At 44.4% G+C, this 22531-nt stretch overlaps 1 protein-coding gene across 1 annotated transcript in view; it reads left to right on the forward strand.

Moving 5' to 3' along the window:
* UPP2 (uridine phosphorylase 2) overlaps window positions 1-22531 on the forward strand; it is a 54749-nt gene that overhangs the window by 27216 nt on the left and 5002 nt on the right. The window contains exons 5-6 of the mRNA XM_081936329.1: window positions 1095-1304; window positions 6408-6554. Of these exons, the coding sequence (XP_081792455.1) occupies window positions 1095-1304; window positions 6408-6554 (357 nt within the window). The remainder of the gene's footprint in view (window positions 1-1094; window positions 1305-6407; window positions 6555-22531) is intronic.

Consider the following 22531-nt stretch of genomic DNA (forward strand, 5'->3'; position numbering starts at 1 on the left):
AAAAGTATCACCCACTAAATTACCTTCACGTCAGCTGAGAATAGTGAAAAATGGCTGATGGCTGACTAATTGAGCCATGAAAATCTTATGCAGTTAGCCCAATCTTCTTGAAATAAGTGACTGATGGAGAGGAACTTTGGATCAGCCAGGTCAGGCAGACAGAGCCAATAACTTATTATCTTGTGTCAGTTCCACCTTTCTCTAAATGGAAATATTCAAAGGTTTTTGCTATATTCAGATTTCTAGGAAGCTAAAGCTATTGTAAAGAGTTGACTCAAACTCAATGATGGTGACTCCATGGACTCCATATGTTCCTTTCTTTGGCTATAATACGGACATTGCTCGTCATTGCCTTTTAGGATGGTTTTTCAATTTCTTAGTCCGGTCTAGAGCCTCAAGATTTCTTAGTAATCTCCTACTTCATGTACTATCTAACCCTGCTTACTTTTGAGGCAGGGATAGTTGCTCCAAAAATAGGTCTGCGCAGGCACAAAATGTTTAAAAAAAGAAAAAAAAAACCATTAAATTTGTGCAATTTCAATTGTTCTGTGCATGTGCAGAACCAAAAATCAAGATGGCGGCCCCATAGAAGAACCGGTTCAGGGGCATGACAGGTCTGGGTCACTGCCGGTTCCAGTGACCCAGGCCGCCAAGCCACCACTGGTTTGGCCAAACCGGTAGGAACCCACCTCTGCTTTGAGGGATAGCCAAGATCAACTAAAGCAGTGGTGCCCAACCTTTTTGGCACCAGGGACCGGTTTCGTGGAAGACAATTTTTCCACACCTCGGGGGCAGGGGGAGAAGGAACATGCAACCTAGATCCCTCACATGAACAGTTTCTAGCTCCTATGAGTATCTAATGCTTGATGACCTGAGGTGGAGCTGAGGCAGTAATGCTAGTGCTGGGAGTGGATGCAAATATAGATGAAGTTTCACTCCCTCACCCACTAGTCACCTCCGGATGTTGTGGTCCATGGCCCGGGAGTGGGCACCCCTAAGCTAAGGGATGCCATCTACTGTAGGAGGTTCTAATATCTACTGGGGCATCGTTACCATTTCATATTTCTTCATCACCGTGTATTTTCAATTTCTAGGGATTGAGCCCGGCTCTGTGGTAATAACAGATGTGGCAGTGGATTCCTTTTTCAAGCCCCAGTTTGAGCAAGTGATCCTAGACTATGTAGTGACACGAAGCACAGAGCTTGACCAAGACTTGGCTTCTGAGTTACTCGAATGCAGCAGAGGAATTAAGGACTTCCCAGCACTAATGGGCCATACAATGTGCACGTATGACTTTTATGAGGGTAAGCATGGTTTTAAGTGGCTATGGAGATGCTCGATTATCCAGGTCAGGGTTGTCCCGAAAGTGCTTTTCAAAAGGCAACTGGACTTCCTTGGGGTTTTTTCCCTTGAAAATGTTTCGCTTCTCCTCCAAGAAGCTGAAACTGAAGCTTCTTGGATGAGAAGCGAAATATTTTCAAGGAAAAAAAAACAGGAAAGTCCAGTTGCCCAAGCATCCTCGTGACATGTTTTTAACTGATAATTTAAAACATGAAAACTTTATAGTATCTAGATAGTTTGGGGAAAACATCGTGTGATGGTGAACGGTCATTTTGATCTCTGTTTCCTTAATGAATTTGAAATCAATAAATATGCTTATCAGTTCTGCTGTCGGAAGGATTTTATGGGACTCCTTATTTCCAGAGACGTTGCTTTTGACCTCTCTCACAATCATGTCCTCATATGGTGTCCTTTTATGAAACTCCAAGATGTGTTTCAATCACTCCAATTATTTCCAAATATGCGGGCCACACTGATACATTTTATTTTTATTATTTTTAAGGCGTGCTAATCTCACATTCATATATTGGGTGGCCAAATATCTTCACCCAGTTATATAACTGCACAAAACTTTTAATTAGATACGCTGTTTTATTATCCTATTGATTTTTCCTCCTTTCCCAGTAACAAATTGTTGTATCAAACTATCTTTCTTTTTTTACTGTAAAGGCTGATCAAAGACCGTAGTAAAGATACTTGATTTTAATTTGATGCTAAAACCTCTTCCCATATCTACAGTACTCAGAACTAAATTCAATGGAACTTGCTTCCAGATAAGTAAAAATATTGGTTGCAATCATTTTACCAGGAATAAGCATCATTAAGCATAACTTTCCTAATCCATTTAGCTCCATCATTAGCGTAATTATCCCACTAATATTATTAGACCCCATTTTTAGTGGTCTATCTTCAGTTCCTTTTAAAAATAAGCTTTTGTTAATTTTGAGGGCAGCAAAATGGTAGCATTTTATCTTTTGTTTTATAGGTTTTGTTAATAAATATAGAGCCAATAAAGAAAAATGCAACTCTTCCTCAATACTTTGGTTCTCTTTTAATTATATGTCTTGTCATTTTAAAGACCAAGATAACAATTAAACTTTAGGGTAGTTTCACCCTGTGGAGTTTCACTGATAAACAACAAGATAAGTTATTGGGAACACTTACCATGCCAAAAAACAAAACAAAAACCAAACAGAATTATTATTTCATTTCTTGACTGAAAACCTAAAATGGTCACTAGAAAGTAGAGAATAAAGTTGTAAGAGAGAAGTGGAACTTTTCCCCCCAAAGAATTTCAGAGCTAAGTCACCTGAGATATCTGTCACAATTATCCACTTTTCTATCAAGGAAATTACTTCTGCAACAGCAAAGCGCTAGATCTAAAGATATTGCAGAATTGGACCTTTAAACCAGTGGTGGGATCCTGCCAATTTAACAACCGGTTCAGTGATCGCGCGCTCTGCGTGCATGCACAGTTTTAAAAAAACTTACCGTCCACATTACTTTTGGGGAGTAACACAGCTGACGTGCGGCAATGCGCTCTGCCCCGCGAATCAGCTGAGAGGATATAGGTAATTAAAGCGCAGGGGCAGGTGGGCCCACCTGATTGTTAGAGTGAACCAGTTTGCTCCCAGCTGATCGTCGGAGCTACTGGTTCACTCGAACCAGTCCGAACCTGCTGAATCCCACCCCTGCTTCTAACATCCCTCAGTACTGACCATTTATAGCAGCACTATTGAGAATGGTGGCCTAAGGGCTGTCCTCTAATAAGTGAAGAGGCCAGACCTCTCCTCCCCAGAAATGGATGGGCAAAATAAAAACTAAATTTGATGCACTTAGAGTATTTAATTCAACACAGTTAATATGTTCCCTATGTATTCAATGATTTTCCCTTATATCACATTGATTATGTGCCTCTCGTTTTTGTCAACTGTTACAGTATCACAGAAATTGATTGATTGATTTAACTGCTATGGGGTGAGAAACCACATAGCTAGTTCGATCCATGACAATCGGTCCCTACCTGGTATTTCATAACCTCCAACGGTGTATTTAACACCACTATACCAGAGTCCACCTACCTTGTTGCCAGTTGTCTTCGCCTCCTTCCTTTCCTTTCCTTCCTTTCCTTCCTTCCTTCCTTCCTTCCTTCCTTCCTTCCTTCCTTCCTTCCTTCCTTCCTTCCTTCCTTCCACCTTTCCCAACATTAGAACTGTAGACTTTCTGTAGAGAGCTTGGTGTTCAAATAACGTGTCTGAAGTAAAATAACTTCAGCCTGTCATTTGTGCCTCAAGTGAGAACTCTGGGTTGATTTGTTTTGATATGTTTATTTTTCCCCCTCTCTTTGCTTGATGTTGTGATACTCTCAGGAGTCTTCTCCAACACCAAAGTTTTTTTTAAAAAGCCATCAATACTTTCCCTAGCCTGCTTCTTCAAAGTCTAACTTTTACTCCCGTCATATATTAAATAGTGTTATTTAGTGGCAACTTTGCAAGTCTCCTAATGAGATGAACCAAAAGCTTTCTGGGGCCTCATACAGCTATAGGAGTGAAGGCAGGGCACTTTTGCTTCAGATGCCAAGCAAACTCCCCTTTTTAAAAAAAATCTCAGGGTTTTTAAATTCCTCAAATGATTTTTTTTTTAAAAAATAGAATGTTTCCTGTTTATCCTAGGGACCGATGCCTAGTATTTTTGCTATATTTTTAATTTACTGAAAACTGGAGAAAGAAAGAAGATGCCTATTAATCCATCTTCATCTCCTTTATGACATTTAAAAAAATCTAAACCGCTCCTGGTTTGCATCCTCAGCAACATGTGCCAGTTCATTGACTAAAAGATGCAAGCATTTCATATTAAACCGTTAAAATAAAAGAGCCAGTCAATCATCATATCATCATGTTAGCAGCTGGATTACATTCCAGCTACCTCCTGTGACAGGATTATAGCTTCCAAAATTACCTTCCCCTAAGAAAAATGTCAAGAAGTCTGGCATTTACATAAGTACCCATTAGTGCCTTTTGCTACCCCAGGACCTTTTCTCTGGAGACAATTAAGTGCTGTTTGCAAAGTGGATAAAACAGAAGAAACTGAGAGAAGCCATCAACTCTGGAGTCTCTGGAAACCTTTGGCTGGCCAGATCCGAGTTTCGGCCACCTCTTATGAAAGCCAGTTTAGAGGCTTCACGTACAGAAACAAAATTGCAGTGGGAAAGCTTGTCCAGGTTGGCTCTGCTGCAGGTAGTGGTGGGTTACGACCGCTATGCCCTGGTACGGGCATACCAGTGCCTGTTGGGAGCACCGGGAACCATTCTGGTACGGTGCTCCAGAGGGTCCACCTGCCTGCCCACCATCCTTACCTGTATTTGAGCTCTTCGGGGCTTCCGCACACAGAGCGTACATGCCTGTGTGATGCTCCGCCGAGCAGCTGGAGCATCACAGAGGCATCGTGGAGCATCACAGATGGTAAGTACACATGTGTGCGCTGCGCGTGTCCATGTGGTGGACGCCAGGCCCCATTGCACCGTATCGGTTGCACCAGGATCCGGAACCCACCACTGGCTGCAGGGGTAGGATAAAAAAAAAAGAGAGATACAAAGAGACCAGCAACTGGTTTAAAGCAGTAATCAAAGAGACTGATTTGCAAAATATGTTCATTTCATAAGGAAATCTTTATCACACTCAAAGACACAGATTTCTAGGATGTTCAATTTAGGGTTAATCAGACTGGTTTAGAGAAATGTTGGTTGTGTTTGGAATTGAGTTTCCCTTCTTCCTTCTCTATGGGGTAAAAGCAATGCAAATAACATGCAGAGAGAGAGTGGCCAATAGTTGGTGTTTGGGTGCTTAGAAGTTGGACACTCTAGTACAACGGTTCTCAACCTGTGGGTTGGGACCCTTTTGGAGGTCGAACGACCCTTTCACAGGAGTCGCCTAAGACCATCGGGAAACACATATTTTTGATGGTCTTAGGAACCGAGGCACCAATTTGATGGTTGGGGGTCACTACAACATGAGGAAATGTATTAAAGGGTCACGGCATTGGGAAGGTTGAGAACCACTGCTCTAGTAAGAAGAAACAAAATTAAATGAAAATTAAATATCACCAACAAAAGCACCCATTAACTTAGACATGCTAGCTAAGTGACACTTATCTAAATGGAAAAGAGTTAGGGTTAGTGGTGGGATTCAATTTTTTTTACTACCGGTTCTGTGGGTGTGGATGGTGGGTGTGGTGTGGCTTGGTGGACATGGCTTGGTGGGAGTGGCAGGGGAGGATACTGTAAAATCTCCATTCCCTCCCCACTCCAGGGGAAGGTTACTGCAAAATCCCCATTTCCTTCCGATCAGCTGGGACTCGGGAGGCAGAGAATAGATGGGGACGGGGCCAGTCAGAGGTGGGATTTACCAGTTCTCCGAACTACTCAAAATTTCCGCTACCGGTTCTCCAGAACTGGTCAGAACCTGCTGAATGCCACCTCTGTAATGAAGGTGTTACAGTAACTTGGTTTTTCTTTCTTTCTCCCAATTAAATGCCAGTCATTGTAAAGTGTGACATTATTTCAGAGCAGCAAGTAGTAAAAGCATCCAGAGGTGGTGTTTTGTGAGCTTTCTGCTTTACAAAGAACTTTCAGTAGGGGGTTCAAATATGCCGCTGTGTCTTTTTCTATAGGACTAGTGCTGCTTTCATTATTGGCTTCTGCAGCTTTCCTCTGCATAGAGCGATAAAGGACACATTAGCCTTAATTTATTATCTTCACCATTGAAGGAATTTTTTTTAACATTCTCTATTTTTATGTATTCTATTCTGTCATTCACTTCTCGCAGATTTCACGGAAATGTTAAAAACTACGTGGCAGATAAGTTATTAGTATTTCAAAGAACAGGCTATTAAGGTTTTTTTTTAATGGGAGTTTGTTTTTTATTTAAGTAGGATATCAGTAGGTTACCTTTAGGCTTTCAGAAGAAAACACATTTTCTGCAAAAAAAAAAATGTCAACTGGGCCAGCCAGTCAGGCCGCATGAAAGCATAACACAGTGATATTTTCCTCTTTCCCTTTTCCTTTTAAGGCCAAGGACGGTTAGACGGAGCATTGTGCTGCTTCTCTAATGAAAAAAAGCTAGAGTACTTAAAAAGAGCATACAATTCCGGCGTGAGAAACATTGAAATGGAATCCACCGTCTTTGCTGCGATGTGCAGGCTTTGTGGCCTGAAAGGTAAGTCAGAGGACTTCTGGGAAGGTTCTCCTCCCTTGGATAGTCCTGTTTTTGTGTTTCAATAGCAAAGCAACTAGTCTTTTGAGTTTAAGAAACTGTTCTCTGTGGTTTTCCCAGTCATTGGGACTCAGATGGTGTCTTTTCTAACAACTATCGATGACCTTTCAACCTAGTGTACTACCAACCCCAGAACTTCCTACAGATTAAAAAAAAAATCTGAGGTATTTCTAGTTATGAGAAGGTAACAGTTGCAATGTTTGGCTGTGAAGGGTTGGACCATAAAAAAGGCTGAGCACCAAAGAATTGAGGTCTTTGAGCTATGGTGCTGGAGAAGACTTCTGAGAGTCCCTTGGACTGCAAGGCCATCAAACCGGTCAGTCCTAGAGGAGATCAACCCTGACTGCTCTTTAGGCCAAATCCTGAAGATGAAACTCAAATACCTAATGAGAAGGAAGGACTCACTGGAGAAGAGCCTAATGCTGGGAACGATGGAGGGCAAAAGAAGGGGATGACCGAGAATGAGATGGCCGGATGGAGTCACCAAAGCAGTAGGTGTGAGCTTAAATGGACTCCGGAGGATGGTAGAGGACAGGAAGGCCTGGAGGAATATTATCCATGAGGTCGCGATGGGTCGGACATGACTTCACAACTAACAACAACATGACTTTATTTTCCCATATTCAGACCAGAGGGGGGTTGCTACCAGTTTGCACCAGTTTGGGCAAACCGGTAATGGAAATTGCGACTGAGTCACCGAACCAATAGGGACAGCAGGCTCGCCACACCCACGAACTGGTTCTCCGGTCGCTGTGGCATGTTTTTTAGACATTGTTAATGTTCTGCGCATGCACAGACCTATTTACAGGCAACTGCACATGTGCGCGGCGCAAATCACATGCTCACCGAACTGACAGTAACTCCGGCAGAAACCCACCCTTGATTCAGACCAAAGTTGAGAACATCTGTGCATTACTACTTGCAGGAAAATCACCATTTTAGATACACGGCCGAATTTACACAGATAGAAGAATAGCCTTACAATAGTAACTCAGAGGAGTGAACTCTTGATGTCCAGAGGCTTCTTCAGCATCACCTTTAGGCACCTTGGCAGTTTACGTAAAGAGGCAGTGCATTTCCAACTACATAGTTGTACTCAATTCAGGGCACGTTTTCTCTTGGCAAGGTTGTTCAGCCAAAGATGCTCTTCCAAAAATCTCACTTCTGATGACTTGGATTCCCATAGTCCTCCTTACTGGCTCCTCTGCACCAGTGGTGGGTTTCAAATTTTTTTGGAACCTACTCTGTGGGTGTGGCCTCCTTTGTGGGAGTGGCTTGCCGGCCATGTGACCTGGTGGGAGTGGCTTGGCAGTCATGTGACCAGGTGGGCATGGCTAACTTGGAAAATGTGGTGAAACTCACTTAACGATGCTCTTGCTTAGCAACCAAAATTTTGGGCTCAATTGTGGTCATAAGTTCTTTTTCTTTCTTTCTTTCATCTCTCTCTCCCACTTTCTTTTTTTCTTTTTCTTTTTCTCTCTCTCTCTGGCTCTTTCTCTCTCTCTCCCTCTCTGTCTCCCTCTGTCATTTTCTCTGGGTGTCTATCTGTCTGTCTCTCTCTCTGTATCTCTGTCTCTCTCTCCTCCTTCCCCCATCTCTGTCACTCTGTGTGTGTGTGTCTGTCTGTCTCTCACTCACTCTGTGTGTGTGTGTGTGTGTGTCTGTCTGTCTCTGTCTCTCCCTCTGTCTCTCTCCCCTCCCTTCCTCTCTCTCTGTCACTCTGTGTATGTGGGTGTGTCTGTCTCTCACTCATTCACTTAATCACTCACTCTGTGTGTGTCTCTCTCTCTTTCTCTCCCTCCCTCCCCCTCTCTGTCTCTCTCTGTGTGTGCGTGTGTGTGTCTGTCAGTCTCTCTGATTCCCTCCCTCACTCCCTCTCTCTGTCTGTCTGTCTGTCTCACTCACACACACACACTGTGGTCACCTTGTTGAGTGTTCCAATCACATTTGAAACACTCAACAACTGGCTTGCATTTATGGTATTTTGCAGCATTCTGCAGTCATAGGACCAAAATATATGCTTTTAACCATATATTTTGGTCCTATGACTGCAGAATGCTGCAAAATACCATAAATGCAGGCCAGTTGTTGAGTGTTTCAAATGTGATTGGAACACTCAACAAGGTGACCACAGTGTGTGTGTGTGTGTGAGTGAGACAGACAGACAGAGAGAGAGAGGAACAGAGAGGGAGTGAGAGAGGGAATCAGAGAGAGACTGACAGAGTCTGACAGAATCAGAGAGGTACTTTTAACTACCTGGCAGCGGCGTTTTTCCTTGGGGGGCTCCTCAGAACATCCTAAGACTTCGGAGGGAAGCCTCCAGCCCGGAGCAGGAGCAAAGCCCCTTTTCCAACTGGCCTTTCCTCGCTTGGAGGGCTTTGGAGGGAAGCTTCTGCATAAGCCCGGCCGAGTGACAACAAGTTCCCAGCGTTACGAAGCCTCGGAGGCTGTAATTTTCTGAGCTGTGCGCGCCCGCCTGTTTTCCACGGCGTGGAGCAGCAGCGAGGTTTGTGTGGCCGGCAATCACTCCAAATGCCATCCGGGAAGACGAGGAACGTGAGGGGGGACCGTTGACGGCCTCCGCAATCATCGCTCGCCTCGCAGAGCCTCGCTGCTGCTCCACGCCGTGGAAAACAGGCGCGCGCGCACAGCTCAGAAAATTACAGCCTCCGAGACTTCGTAACGGCGGGAACTTGTTGTCACTCGGCCGGGCTTATGCAGAAGCTTCCCTCCGAAGCGTTCTGAGCCTCGGAGGCTGTAATTTTCTGAGCTGTGCGCGCGCGCCTGTTTTCCACGGCGTGGAGCAGCAGCGAGGCTCTGCGAGGCGAGCGATGATTGCGGAGGCCGTCAACGGTCCCCCCTCGCGTTCCTCGTCTTCCCGGATGGCATCCTGAGTCATTGCCGGCCTCGCAGAGCCTCGCTGCTGCTCCACGCCGTGGAAAACAGGCGCGCGCGCACAGCTCAGAAAATTACAGCCTCCGAGACTTCGTAACGGCGGGAACTTGTTGTCACTCGGCCGGGCTTATGCAGAAGCTTCCCTCCGAAGCGTTCTGAGCCTCGGAGGCTGTAATTTTCTGAGCTGTGCGCGCGCGCCTGTTTTCCACGGCGTGGAGCAGCAGCGAGGCTCTGCGAGGCGAGCGATGATTGCGGAGGCCGTCAACGGTCCCCCCTCGCATTCCTCGTCTTCCCGGATGGCATCCTGAGTCATTGCCGGCCTCGCAGAGCCTCGCTGCTGCTCCACGCCGTGGAAAACAGGCGCGCGCGCACAGCTCAGAAAATTACAGCCTCCGAGACTTCGTAACGGCGGGAACTTGTTGTCACTCGGCCGGGCTTATGCAGAAGCTTCCCTCCGAAGCGTTCTGAGCCTCGGAGGCTGTAATTTTCTGAGCTGTGCGCGCGCGCCTGTTTTCCACGGCGTGGAGCAGCAGCGAGGCTCTGCGAGGCGAGCGATGATTGCGGAGGCCGTCAACGGTCCCCCCTCGCATTCCTCGTCTTCCCGGATGGCATCCTGAGTCATTGCCGGCCTCGCAGAGCCTCGTTGCTGCTCCACGCCATGGAAAACAGGCGCGCGCGCACAGCTCAGAAAATTACAGCCTCCGAGACTTCGTAACGGCGGGAACTTGTTGTCACTCACCCGGGCTTCTGCAGAAGCTTCCCTCCGAAGCCCTCCAAGCGAGGAAAGGCCAGTTGGGAAACGGGCCAGAAGACAAGGAACAGCAGTGGCGGCGGGGAGTCAGCCCCGATGCAAAAAAACCGCCAAGGGGGCGGGGCCGGAAATTACTTCCGGGTTCATTCTTCAACCGGTTCGCACGATCCGGTGCGATCCGGTAGAAACCCACCACTGCTCTGCACCCAGTAAGCTCCTTGTCATCTCTCTGGTTTAGCTGGTCTTGATTTACTTGCTCTTACTGGGATCTCCTTGCCTTGATCCTCTCTCATGCACCACATGATTTCTTTCATGGGTTGCACCTGCCCACCAATCCAAGTTGTGGCAGACAGCTCTGTGTGATCTCCTTTGACTTCTTACTGTAATCAGGAGCAATATTTATACCCCTATGCCCTTACGTCTCTTATATATCTCCCTTTGCTCTTCTTAAGCTGCCCATTTTTCTTTCCTTTTAAAGCTTGTCTCTTCTTTTTCTCACTCTGGAGTGACCTTTCCATCTCATTTTAAGTTTCTGATGTCTTTTTTTTTATCTCCTTGAGGTGCTTTCTTATATCCTCCTGCCTTTTTCATTTTCCAAGCATTTCTTCAAGCATTAATCCGTCTGAGTCAAGGCTGTCCCTGGGTCTTCTCCTTGGCCTTCATCTGTGTTTGCCTTGGCCCCAGTCCGTTATTTGCCTTCCACAACTCCACTTTCAAAAACTCTGAAGTTACATTTTTGTTCTCATAGTTGTGGGGAGGGTCACCTCCTCGCGCCCATCTTTTGTTTCCTTACAAGTCTTTTTTCTCTAATGAGATCCAATTATTTTATTTTCTCCAATTTACTTTTATATTCTTATTCTTCTTTCTTATATCCTGTTAATTATAAACCTGAAACACCCTGATTGCTAGACATAAGTTTTTTTCTTGCTTCTCATGCTAAACCCCTAGCAATTTACACCAATTTCGCTCATTTCCCAATCTTTACTACAACCACCTGGTTACCTTAATTCTTGTTTGCTTAACCATATCAATCCACTGTTCAGAAAGGTAGCTGCAAAGTTCATTTTGTTGTTTTTTTAAAAATTATGGTTGCACTCTATGTATTACTAACTACCAATCTGGTATTTTGCTGAGAAAATAATTCAATAAGTTTAAAATTGCTTTTTGGCATAATAAAACAGGTAAGTGAAAGTAATGATTTCAATATTTTTTGTACTTCCCTGGAAGCTGCCAAAAACTGTAAGAGGAAAGTGAGGCACTAGTATTTACTTTTGATGCAATATTTAGAAAAGAAAAAAAAGTGTTCCAGTTGAAAGGTATTGATTCACAAATCCTTGATCAGATGAAAAGCAGGAAGTGAAAGAAGAAGTGAAAGAAGAAGAGGGGGATAATGAAAGGGTAGAAATGGTGGAAAATAAAAAAAGACAAAAAACTTCATTGAGCTTGACAGTGGTATAGAGAAAATTGAAAAGGGGGGATATGTCTCAACAAAAGGAAATAAAAGCAGACAAAAGATCTCACTGAGTGGCATAGGGAAAATTGAAGAGGGGGATTACGCCCCAACAAAGGGAAATACAAAAGATTTCACTGGGTTTGACAGTGGCTTGGGGAAAATTGAAGAGGGTGGACAAAGAAAACAAAGAAAAGGGAGAAGACAGGAATAGAGAAGTGGGACAAAAGACTTACTAGGAAAAAATCAGACCATTAGAAATCGTTATATGGGAAATATAAAGGTGAGAAATGTGGTTTATTCCTATATATGATAATAAAACTGAGTTGCTAACTGATTGAATATGATAATGGAAACATAATTAAATAAAGGTTAAAATATATGGAATATGGACAAATATGAAACTGTTATGTGGAGAATGTAAAGTAGAGGTATGTGATTCACTTTTATACATGATAATGGAATTGAGTTGCTAACTGATTGAATATGTCAATGGAAGGACAATTAAGTATAGGTTAACATATATGAAATATGGACACATAATAGAATTTCTAAGATGATGAACAAAGTGAGATGTGTACCACTTGTTATTCTATATAGTAGATTAATGGAATTGTAATGAACATTGAACAGTAAGGATTGTTATTTAAAGACAATTAAGGGTAAGCCAAGTCAAGATATATAAAATGGAGAGGGAACATGAAATATACTTACAATGGGAAATTATTGAGATTATAAAGACAGAACTACAAATTTGGGGCATGTAAGGATGCATAACTATATAAATATAATGATGAGACTATGCAACTGCCAAGACAAAAGCGTGATCCCCACATGCTTCCAACTAAAATTCCATTCTAAAACCTCAGCCACCGAAAGGATCCTGAAAAGAACTGAATTAGCCCTAATCAGAAACGAACTCCACAGGAAAAGATTCCTACTAGACCAAACCAACCGGGACCTACTCACTCTTCACCTCAAACTCAGCAACAAAATCAACCCAGCACTCTGGGACAAATTCAAACAACTAGCCCTCTGGAGAGAAACCTCCTACAAGACAGACACACACACCAACAAACTCCACAGACTAGAAAAACAACAGAAGCACAACCCCCTTCCACAGCAACTCATGAAACAAAGAGTACACAACAAATCACACAGGACACTTACCACAGCAGAAACCAATGTCCTTTCCAGAGGATTCAACTTTGCAGTTGCCCCTAAATGCATCCCCTCTGAAAACTTCATATATGGAGTTGAAGCTACCCTCACCAAAATCAACCCAGATGAAGCCAATAAAATCAGACTTGAAGTCACCAACGTCCTCTGCTCCAGCAATCCACCCAGAAGCAACTTACAGAAAGAAGAACAAAAACTCACCAACTTAGGAAAGACAACAACATAATCATTCTCCCAGCAGACAAAGGAAATGCCACAGTGGTGATGAACACGTCTGACTACCAAGCCAAACTATCCAACCTACTCCAAGACCCCGCTTACAAACTCTAAACACAGATCCCACCACCAAAACTGGAAAAAACCACCAAATCCAAAATAAAAGCCTCTCCCATCAATGAAGAGATCCAGCCAATAATTATTCCCAGAGAGAAATCATCCAGATGCCCCAAGCTCTATGGAGTCCCCAAGATACACAAAGAAGGAACACCACTCAGACCCATAGTCAGCTCCATAGGCTCACCTCTACAGAATCTTGCCAAATTCCTTGCCAAACAACTTCAACCCTACTCAGAATCCATCACCTCACACGTACAAAACTCATTCCACTTCATAGAAAAAATAAAGAAACAAAACCTACAACCCAGCGACCTATTCGTGAGCTTCGATGTCATATCCTTCTTCACCCAAGTGTCTATAAAAGAAGCCTTGACAGCTATCCAGAACAAACAAACCCCCCTAAACCCATCCTGGACCTGACCAACCACTGCCTAACCAATACATACTTCATCCATAATGGAAAAAGATACAAACAGATAGAAGGAGCACCCATGGGATCACCCCTCTCACCTGTCATTTCAAACTTATACACAGAACATTTTGAAACTAACGCCTTAGATAAATCTGAACACAAACTCTGGCTTAGATATGTTGATGACACTTTCGTGATTTGGCCACACTGGAAAGAAAAACTGGACAACTTCCTAACACATCTCAACAGCCTACACCCCAAAATATAATTCACTATGGAAATAGAAGCAAACAATGAACTTCCCTTTCTGGACGTCTTAATCTACAATAAACCCAATGGCTCCCTAGACACACCATCTACCGGAAAAAAAATACACCAACTGCTACTTAAACGCACAATCCCATCACCACCCTGCACAGATCAACTCTGTAGCCAAGACCCTCTTCTCCAGAACCAAATGCCTAGCTGACAAAGACCACCTGAAAACTGAATTGCACACTCTCACAAACGTATTAATCTCCAATGGATTCCAAAGAAAAACAATTACCAACCTAATCCAAAGGGAGACTGCCCTCAAGAACCGAGACACAGAACAGGACAACGGCATCGCCCTCCCCCCTTACATCAAAGGCACCACAGATAAAATCAGCAAAATTCTCCACAAGCACAATATCAAGACAGCCTTCAGCACTGACCAAAAAATAGCCAACATCTTAAAAACCCTCAAAGACAAGATCCAGCTAGAAAACCAAGGAGTCTACGAAATACCATGCAAATTCTGCCCAGCCACATACATTGGACAAACTAATAGGAGAATAAATGCATGCATCTCAGAACACAAGAACGCAGTCAGAAAAAAAGAAAAAACTTCCTCCCTTTTCCAGCACCTTAAAGCAACAGGACATGAAATTGATTTTGAAGGAACCAAATTAATCTCCAAAACAGAACACTTCAACAAGAGAATAATTATGGAAGCCATAGAAATAGAGAAACACCCCCACAGCATGAATAAACGTGACGATACCTCCCGCCTACCAGACATCTGGAAACCAGCCGTGGTCAACAAACGAGCCCCACCCACCACCCAGGACGTGGCAGGCCAAGTTACTACCTATTCGTCCAAACCGATAGGAACCCACCTCTGGCCACAATGTATAAAGCACTTACGAAGGTTCATAGGAAGGCTATTGTATTTAAATGATCACTAGAGCAAAAAGAGATCTAGAGGAAAAAATCTCAATTTTTGCAATCCAGATATTATTAAAAGATATTATATAGTAAATAATATTGTCTAATATTTTAACCGTATCGCTATATTAGAAAAACCCCACAAGAAATGTAATCCCAGCATGAAGCATTTGGTTTTGATTCAATCCGTTTTGTTTTCCTTACCTAACCCATACGGCTTTAACAAAGTTATTATTACTCCGGGATCATAAATTGGCAGAGGTGCTTACAGCTGAAATCAAAGCTGCAAATCCAGTCCTGTCTGCGATCAATAAGCGAAAGTTTATTACTGGTGGATAAATCAGAGAAAGCAAGCCTGGTGAGGAATCCAAGTTCTCCAAGGAACTTTGTTCACCAAGTCAGATCAGAGAAATTATTCTAGTATTTGAGCACCCTCAGGCAGGGCTTAAATACTGGAAATATCCTGAGCGCAGCCTGCACTCATTAGCTCTGGTTATCAGAGCCCAGTGACTTAAAAAAACAACCTGAGAGGATCATGCTGCCTGAGGCTAATCACTCTGCCACTTCTCTCTTTTTCTGCCTTTTCCTTCCACTGTATGGAGATGATGCTCATTAAGGCAGATGCTCTTGCTTGACTCCGGCAGCCGAGCCTCTGCTTAGAATTTAGAATTCTCCAGAACTAGAATCGGGACCAATGAGGGCCAGTCAAGCTCTATGATTCATGTTGTTCCTCATTACTGTCTAGGGCTGTGATGGCATACCTATGGCACATGTGCCACAGGTGGCACGCGGAGCTCTCTCTGGGGGCACGCGAGCCATCACCCAGCTCAGCCCCACCAGACATGTGCGTGCGCCTGTCGCAGGCCAGCTGATTTTCAGGTCTCTGCCGCACATGCAGGAGACAAGTGCCCATGCACAGGAAGGTTGGGGGGTTGCGTACATGCGCAGAGGGGGGGGAGTGTGGTGTGTGTGTGGCAGCTCCCCTCCCGTAGCACGTTTTTGGTCCCAGGAGGCTTCAGGGGAGCCTGCTATGCCCAAATTGCAGTGCAGGGATGGTCGCGCATGAATGCACCGGGGGGAAGGGGAGCGTGGGATGGTCACACACGCACTGTTGCACACACGTGCGTGCTTTCGGCACACGAGGGCAAAAAAGTTAACCATCACTGATCTAAGGCTTCATCTTGCTCTCCTTCCTCCTGTGAGAGCATAATGCTCTTCAGCCCAACTGACCAGTATATCCTAAAGATAGCTAAACTGTGTTGGAGCCTCATATGCTAACGTTTCATCGGAGAAGAAGGAGATTGGGTAATTGCCTCAGTCTACATCATTAGAGGTGTTCTGCCTCAAGCGTTGTAGGCTTGCTCGGGGCATGCAGATAACTCCACGCTTAGGAATCTCTTTCAGATCAAGTTTTTTATCAGGCATTCTTAATAGCAAAACGTACAGTTCAGTGTTAAGATACTTCTGACTTTCCATGATCTGTCCCATCACGTAGTGTAAAAAGATGATGAATTTATCCCCATGCTGAGCGGAGATGTAGAACGCTACTATTCCGGTTCACAAAGGCATTTAAACTGCCCGGCTATAAACTTTGCATGTGAGCAAGATGCCCCAGTGGCCAATCATAAACAGAGATGTGATCACATGTCATGGATCTACATTTCCCATAAGGCAGTCTCTGCCTACATTTCCCATGAGGTAGTTCCTTAAAGGAGACAGTTCTTAATTCCTACACTAGCCATATACTGCTGGGGCAGCACACTCACAAAAGGTGAACAAGAAAAATAGCATGGGTTACACACAGATGATTCATTAAGCCACAAGCAACTGAGTAAACTAAGTCATAAATTCATAATTTACAAATCATAATGGCTGAGTTCACAGTATATAGTAAGCCAACCCAAAAAGACCACTTGTCCACTTTTTCACTTTACTGCCCTGTGCTACTATTTCTTACCTGAGGCTCATTCTCAGTCTCCTACAAAGGCATCAGCTGATTAATTGCAATGTAACCATCCAATTGACAGAATTAAAGTGCTGCATTGACACCCACATATATACTTACTGGAGCAGTGATTAGCGTGCAGTATGGCAGGCTAATTCTGTCGACTGCCAGGAGTTCGATCCTGACAGGGTTCAAAGTTGACTCAGTCTTCCATCCTTCTGAGGTGGGTAAAATGAGGACCCAGATTGTTGGGAGCAATAGGCTGACTCTGTAAACCCTGTAGAGAGGCTGCAAAGCACTGTGAAGTGGTATATAAGTCTAAGTGCTAAGTACTATTGTATGTATGCATGCTGGATCCTTTCTCCTTTGCTTGATATCATCAGTCTGGGCCCCAACTCAAGGTGACACTGGAAAAGTGGGCTTGGGACCAGCTGTTTCTGCAGTATTTTCCACAATGTCGCCGAATATCACTCCCATTTAAGTTTTGTAAAATAGGCATGAAAGGTAATTCAGTCCTAGCAGCCTGCTGTCTAAAATTGTATTGCTGACACCTCAAATGCTAAGCAGCATTTTATGCCATTTCTGCTACTTGGTTTTATGGAGAACTGCAATAATTTGAGGGCTGAAAATGCAGGTGCAAAAGCTATGCTTTTCCAGACAAAAACTCTGGTCCTGGATACAGGGATGTTTTAAATTGGTTCTTGGGGACTGTGTAGGATGGACAATAGAGGAGGGGGGAATAGCAATCTTAGCAAAATCAAAGCTTTTCAAGCCAACCTGAGAAAAGTTTCCACTGTCAGTGTGTGTGTGTTGTGGTTGTGCGTACTTGCACATGTTTATGCATTTTGTTTCATTTTTTTAGAAACTGCAAAGGGTTCTCCATTTGTGCTGGCATTCAGGGCAGGGCACAACTGTTTTCATTTAAAATGCTGCTGAAAACAATAGAGTAATATCCTTTTGTTTTGAGTTGAGTAGATGAAAGCTATCGTGTAAGAAACTCTTAAAACTAAGAACCTCACAATTAAAAATCAAAGCACCCCTCCAGGTCCACTTTCATTCCCTTATGGGATGGTGCAGTTCTACCCACTTTGAAACTCTCTCCTCCCCAAAATATTGGGTGTGGCTGCTGACCCCCCCCAAAAAAAGGTTGCCCACCCTTGCTCTAATGTGGCAAATAACTTAGGATCAGTGGTGGGATTCAAGATCTTTTAACACCAGTTAAAAGTGGTTTGATGGGCATGGCATGGGGAAGGATACTGCAAAATCCTCATTCTCTCCCCCCCCAGCTCCATTCTCCAGTTCAGGACAACAACAAAAGATCAGCTGGAAGGGAGAGGGGGCATGGCCAGCCTATTTGCTGGTTCTCCAAAATACTCAAAATTTCTGCTACCGGTTCTCCAGAACCTGTCAGAACTTGCTGAATACCACCTTTGCTTAGGATGCTCAACAATAGTGTTTATTATACATAATATTTTTGTTTCCATAAAATCTGGTCTTATTCCTCACAGTATTGCATTGATTGTTTATATGTGGGCCATTCCAACCAAGAACATGACTTATGGGGGAAAGTTTAAGTGCTATTTTTCTACATGGTTTATTCAAGTCTGTTAAAACTTTCCAATCACACTTAGATGCAATAAAGCTTGTTACGGGAGCCTCCAAACTCAGGGTGGGGTTTTAAAACTTTCCTACCAAACTTAATTAACATTAAGCAAGATCTCACTTTTGCACTCATTCTGGAACTAACACCTTCTGAGGGGAGTGTAATAAAACCAAAACCTTCAAAGGAATGTCCAACCTAGGCAGCGACCAGGAGGACAACATGGGGGCGGCCAGATCCTCATGTCCCTTGGAGACGGAGCGGATGGCGGAACTGAATTTGGAGGAAAGGTCCATCTGCCCCAGGTGGTTGTTGGGAGTGGGACAGAAGTATAAGCTTGAGGAAATTCCGGCTGGAGTTACAACAAGGTGAGATCGGCAACCGGCAGCTGCCTGGCAGGAAGCCAACGAGGAGGATCTCATGATGTCCCATGCTATGAAACTCTTCCAGGAGGCTTGGGAGAGACGACGTTTTCACAAGAGCAGGTCCGAAAAAGAAGCTGATCTCCCAGATCTAGACAAGAGACCTGCTGAAGACCTGTCTCGCCCAAGGGAGACCCTGGGGGCAGACAGTGGAGCTGATCAGGATGGGGGAGCCCTGGCATCAGCAGCCCTGAGAGCCCTTCCAAGAGGAGGAGGGCCCCCCCACAGATGCCGTATGGCAAAGTTCCTCCACTTGGTGTGAAATTTGGAGGTGACCCAAAGGAGCTAGGATTTTTCCTGGTCCAGGTCTGGAACTTCATGCAACAGTTTGGAGAGGATCTCCCCACTGAAGAAGCCAAAGTAAGAGTTGTTACGATGGCATTGGAGAACAACGCGATGGCATGGATGGTTGCTCTGTATAATGATGACTTCCCTCTGCTGAGAGACTATAATAGGTTTATGGCCTGCCTGAGAAAATGCTTTGATGACCTGCTCACCGAGCGAAAGGCCAGAATCAAAATGAAAACCCTTACTCAGGGAAAGAATCCAGTGGCTGAACACATCCAAGAGTTTCATGAACTGTCCATTTATATGCGGGGTGGTCGGAAGAAGCTTTAATGGACAGTTTTATGGCTGGCCTGAACAAAGATACATATCAGAACTGTGTTAACAGGAGGGCCCCCCGTAACCTGCAACGCTGGTACGAATTGGCAGCAGATGTGAAGATCGAGATAGCTAGTGATAAGTACCGTGAAGACAGTGAGAAAGAGAAAAATCCCCCTCCCGTCCCCCCAAAAGGAACTCCAAAAGGAGAAAAAAGTTGGTCTACAAGCAAGCCCCATCTACCACTTGTTTCCAATGTGGAAAGGAGAGGCACCGGGCACCCAAGATTGGCCTACAGCCCCCTGCCGTGGGGGATAGGAAGCCAGAGAAACAACCTGGAAAACGGAAGGACACCGCTATGAAAGGGGTGGAACCAGTTGCAGAATTCCCTCCCATCCTGAAGGAAGAAGAACCCTCCTCTCCATCGGGGGAAAGTGAAACCGATTCCGATGACGATCATCTGGTAAGTTCCCGATCGGGCTCCATGACCATCCCAGTAGAACTTAAAGTGCCCTCTACTGGCACCCAAGCAAAAATGCTGGCCCTTTTAGACCCTTTAATGCACAGGTTGCATTATTAGCCCAGAAGTGATGGGAACAATGGGCTTAAGACTGAGAACTTTGAAAGTCTCCATTGCCTTTTGCCATCTGGATGTGTCAGTAGCTGGGGGGGCTCCTGCCCATTTTGTGACTGAACCAATAGATATGTGGATGGGGAATTACCAAAACTTTAAATTTCATTGTTGCACCTGGGATGGATCGGCCCCTCATACTGGGCTTGCCCTGGTTACGGAAATGGAACCCTCATATCAACTGGAGGAAAGGGTGGTTGCGCATCTGATCTGCTAAACCCCCAGAGGCAGAGGGGAGGGTTTCCAAAATAGCCAACGCTGAACCTAACCTGGCGCTGCAGTGCAAGAAAAAATCGAGGGGGAGGAGAAAATCCCAAAAGAATATTGGGACCTAAAGGACGTTTTCAGTGAAAAATCTTCTGATAAATTACCCCCTCCCCACCACATGATGGATTGCAGCATTGAAATCCTCCCAGGAGTAAAACTCCCAAAACCCTAGATTTACTTGATGACCCCACGCGAAATGGAGGAATTACAGAAGTTTATTGACAAAAATTTGGAGAGGGGGTTTATAGAACCTGCTAGTCCATGGGTTGCCACTCCTGTATTGTTTAGATAAAAGAAAGATGGCTCTTTTCATCTACGTGTCAACTACAAAAACCTCAACAGTGTTTGCATAGAAAATGTATACCTCCTCCCGCTGATGAAGGACATGTTGGCCCAATTGGTTAAACGGTTGATCTTCACGAAATTGGACCTAAGAGAAGCCTACTACAGAGTCAGAATAAAAGAGGGAGATGAATGGAAAACTGCTTTCAACTGCTTTCAATTCAGGGTACTCCCTTTTGGTCTGCAGGGGGCACCAGCAGTTTTCATGCAATTAATAAATGAAGTTTTACATGAACTCCTGTACAAAGGCATGATGGTCTACCTTGACGACATCCTTATCTACATGGAAACATGTGATGAACACGTGACTTTAGTGCAATCAGTACTCAAGAAACTCCGGGCCGCCGAACTTTATGCCAAATTGTCTAAATGTGAATTTCATCAAGAGAAGATCGATTACCTTGGCTACCACATCTCCCACAATGGTATTGAGATGGACCCGGTGAAGTTTTGGGGGATTTGCGAATTTTTATTGTCAATTAATTCTCTCATTCGCCAGCATTGCTCTTCCCGTTACAAATCTCCTAAAATCAAAAGGGGAGGCCAAACCCAGACCGGGTAAGCCTTTGAATTGGACTATGGAGTGTCAAGCCACTTTCAAAAAATTAAAGCAACTCTTTGCAGCTGAACCTGTTTTGAAACACCCAGATATGGAGGCACCATTTATCGTTCAAGTTGATGCCAGTGATGTGGCGGTAGGGGCAGTATTACTTCAAATGAATGCTGATGGAAAATTGCAGCTATGCGCTTACACCTCATGTAAGGTTACAGAGACGGAGAGGAGATGGGCTAAAAGGGGAAAGGAAGCTTTTGCGGTCAGGTGGGCTTTGATTACCTGGTGACATTTCCTAGAGGGGTCAAAACACTCTTTTGAAGTATGGACTGATCATAAACATTTGGAGGCATTGAAGACCCCACGTAAGCTATCTCTTAAACAGGTGCTTTGGACACAACACTTCAACCATTTCAACTTCACCCTCAAGTACATTCCGGGGGAGGGGGGAGAGAACTTTATGGCTGATGCCTTGTCTAGGTTTCCTCAGTACAACAGCTCTAAGCTGAGCGTTGTTCACCCAGTCATCCCAGCAAAAAGTCTAGCTGCCCCAGTGGTTACTAGGAGCCAAGGCACAATGAATTTAGAGTTCACTACGGACCTAATGTACAAACTCAAGGAAGGCCTTGAGTCCGATGACTGGTTCAAGGAACATTCAAACAAATGCACTATGAAAGATGGACTGGCTTGGGTAGGAGCTAAATTGTATGTTCCTGCTAACCTGAAACCTATTGTTCTTCAATGGGCCCACGATTCGAGAATGGCAGGCCATTTTGGATTTGTAAAGACTTTGCATCTGATTAAGAGGAAATTTTGGTGGCCTTCATTGAAAAAAGACATTGAGTCCTACATAGCCAGTTGTCCCGTTTGTTCAGCCTCAAAATGACCACCGGGGAACTCCCAGGGCCTTCTCCAAAGTGTGGCCCGCCCTGAGGAGCCATGGAAGAAAACATCGATGGACTTCATTGTCAAATTGCCAGAGAGTCTAGGGAATACCGTGATTTGGGTAATCACCGACCTGTTTTGCAAATAAGTCCATTTTGTACCCTGTCCCCAAATCCCATCAGCTAAGTCGTTAGCTAAGTTATTTATTTCACATGGGGTGCCTGAATGCATAATTTCAGATAGGGGGGTTCAATTCACCTCCCTCTTTTAGAAGGAGTTTCTGAAGTTAATTGGCTCTGCCCAGGGCCTAAGCTCCGCCCACCATCCTCAAACTAATGGGGCTTGTGAACGGACTAATTCTGTTTTGGAACAGTACCTCCGGTATTTCATCAATTATCAGCAAGATAATTGGGCTGAACTGTTACCACATGCTGAGGTGGCGTACAATAACTCTGTGCACA

Source organism: Natrix helvetica (genome assembly GCF_964273705.1).
Source record: "Natrix helvetica genome assembly, chromosome: 1".
Lineage (NCBI taxonomy): Eukaryota > Metazoa > Chordata > Lepidosauria > Squamata > Natricidae > Natrix > Natrix helvetica.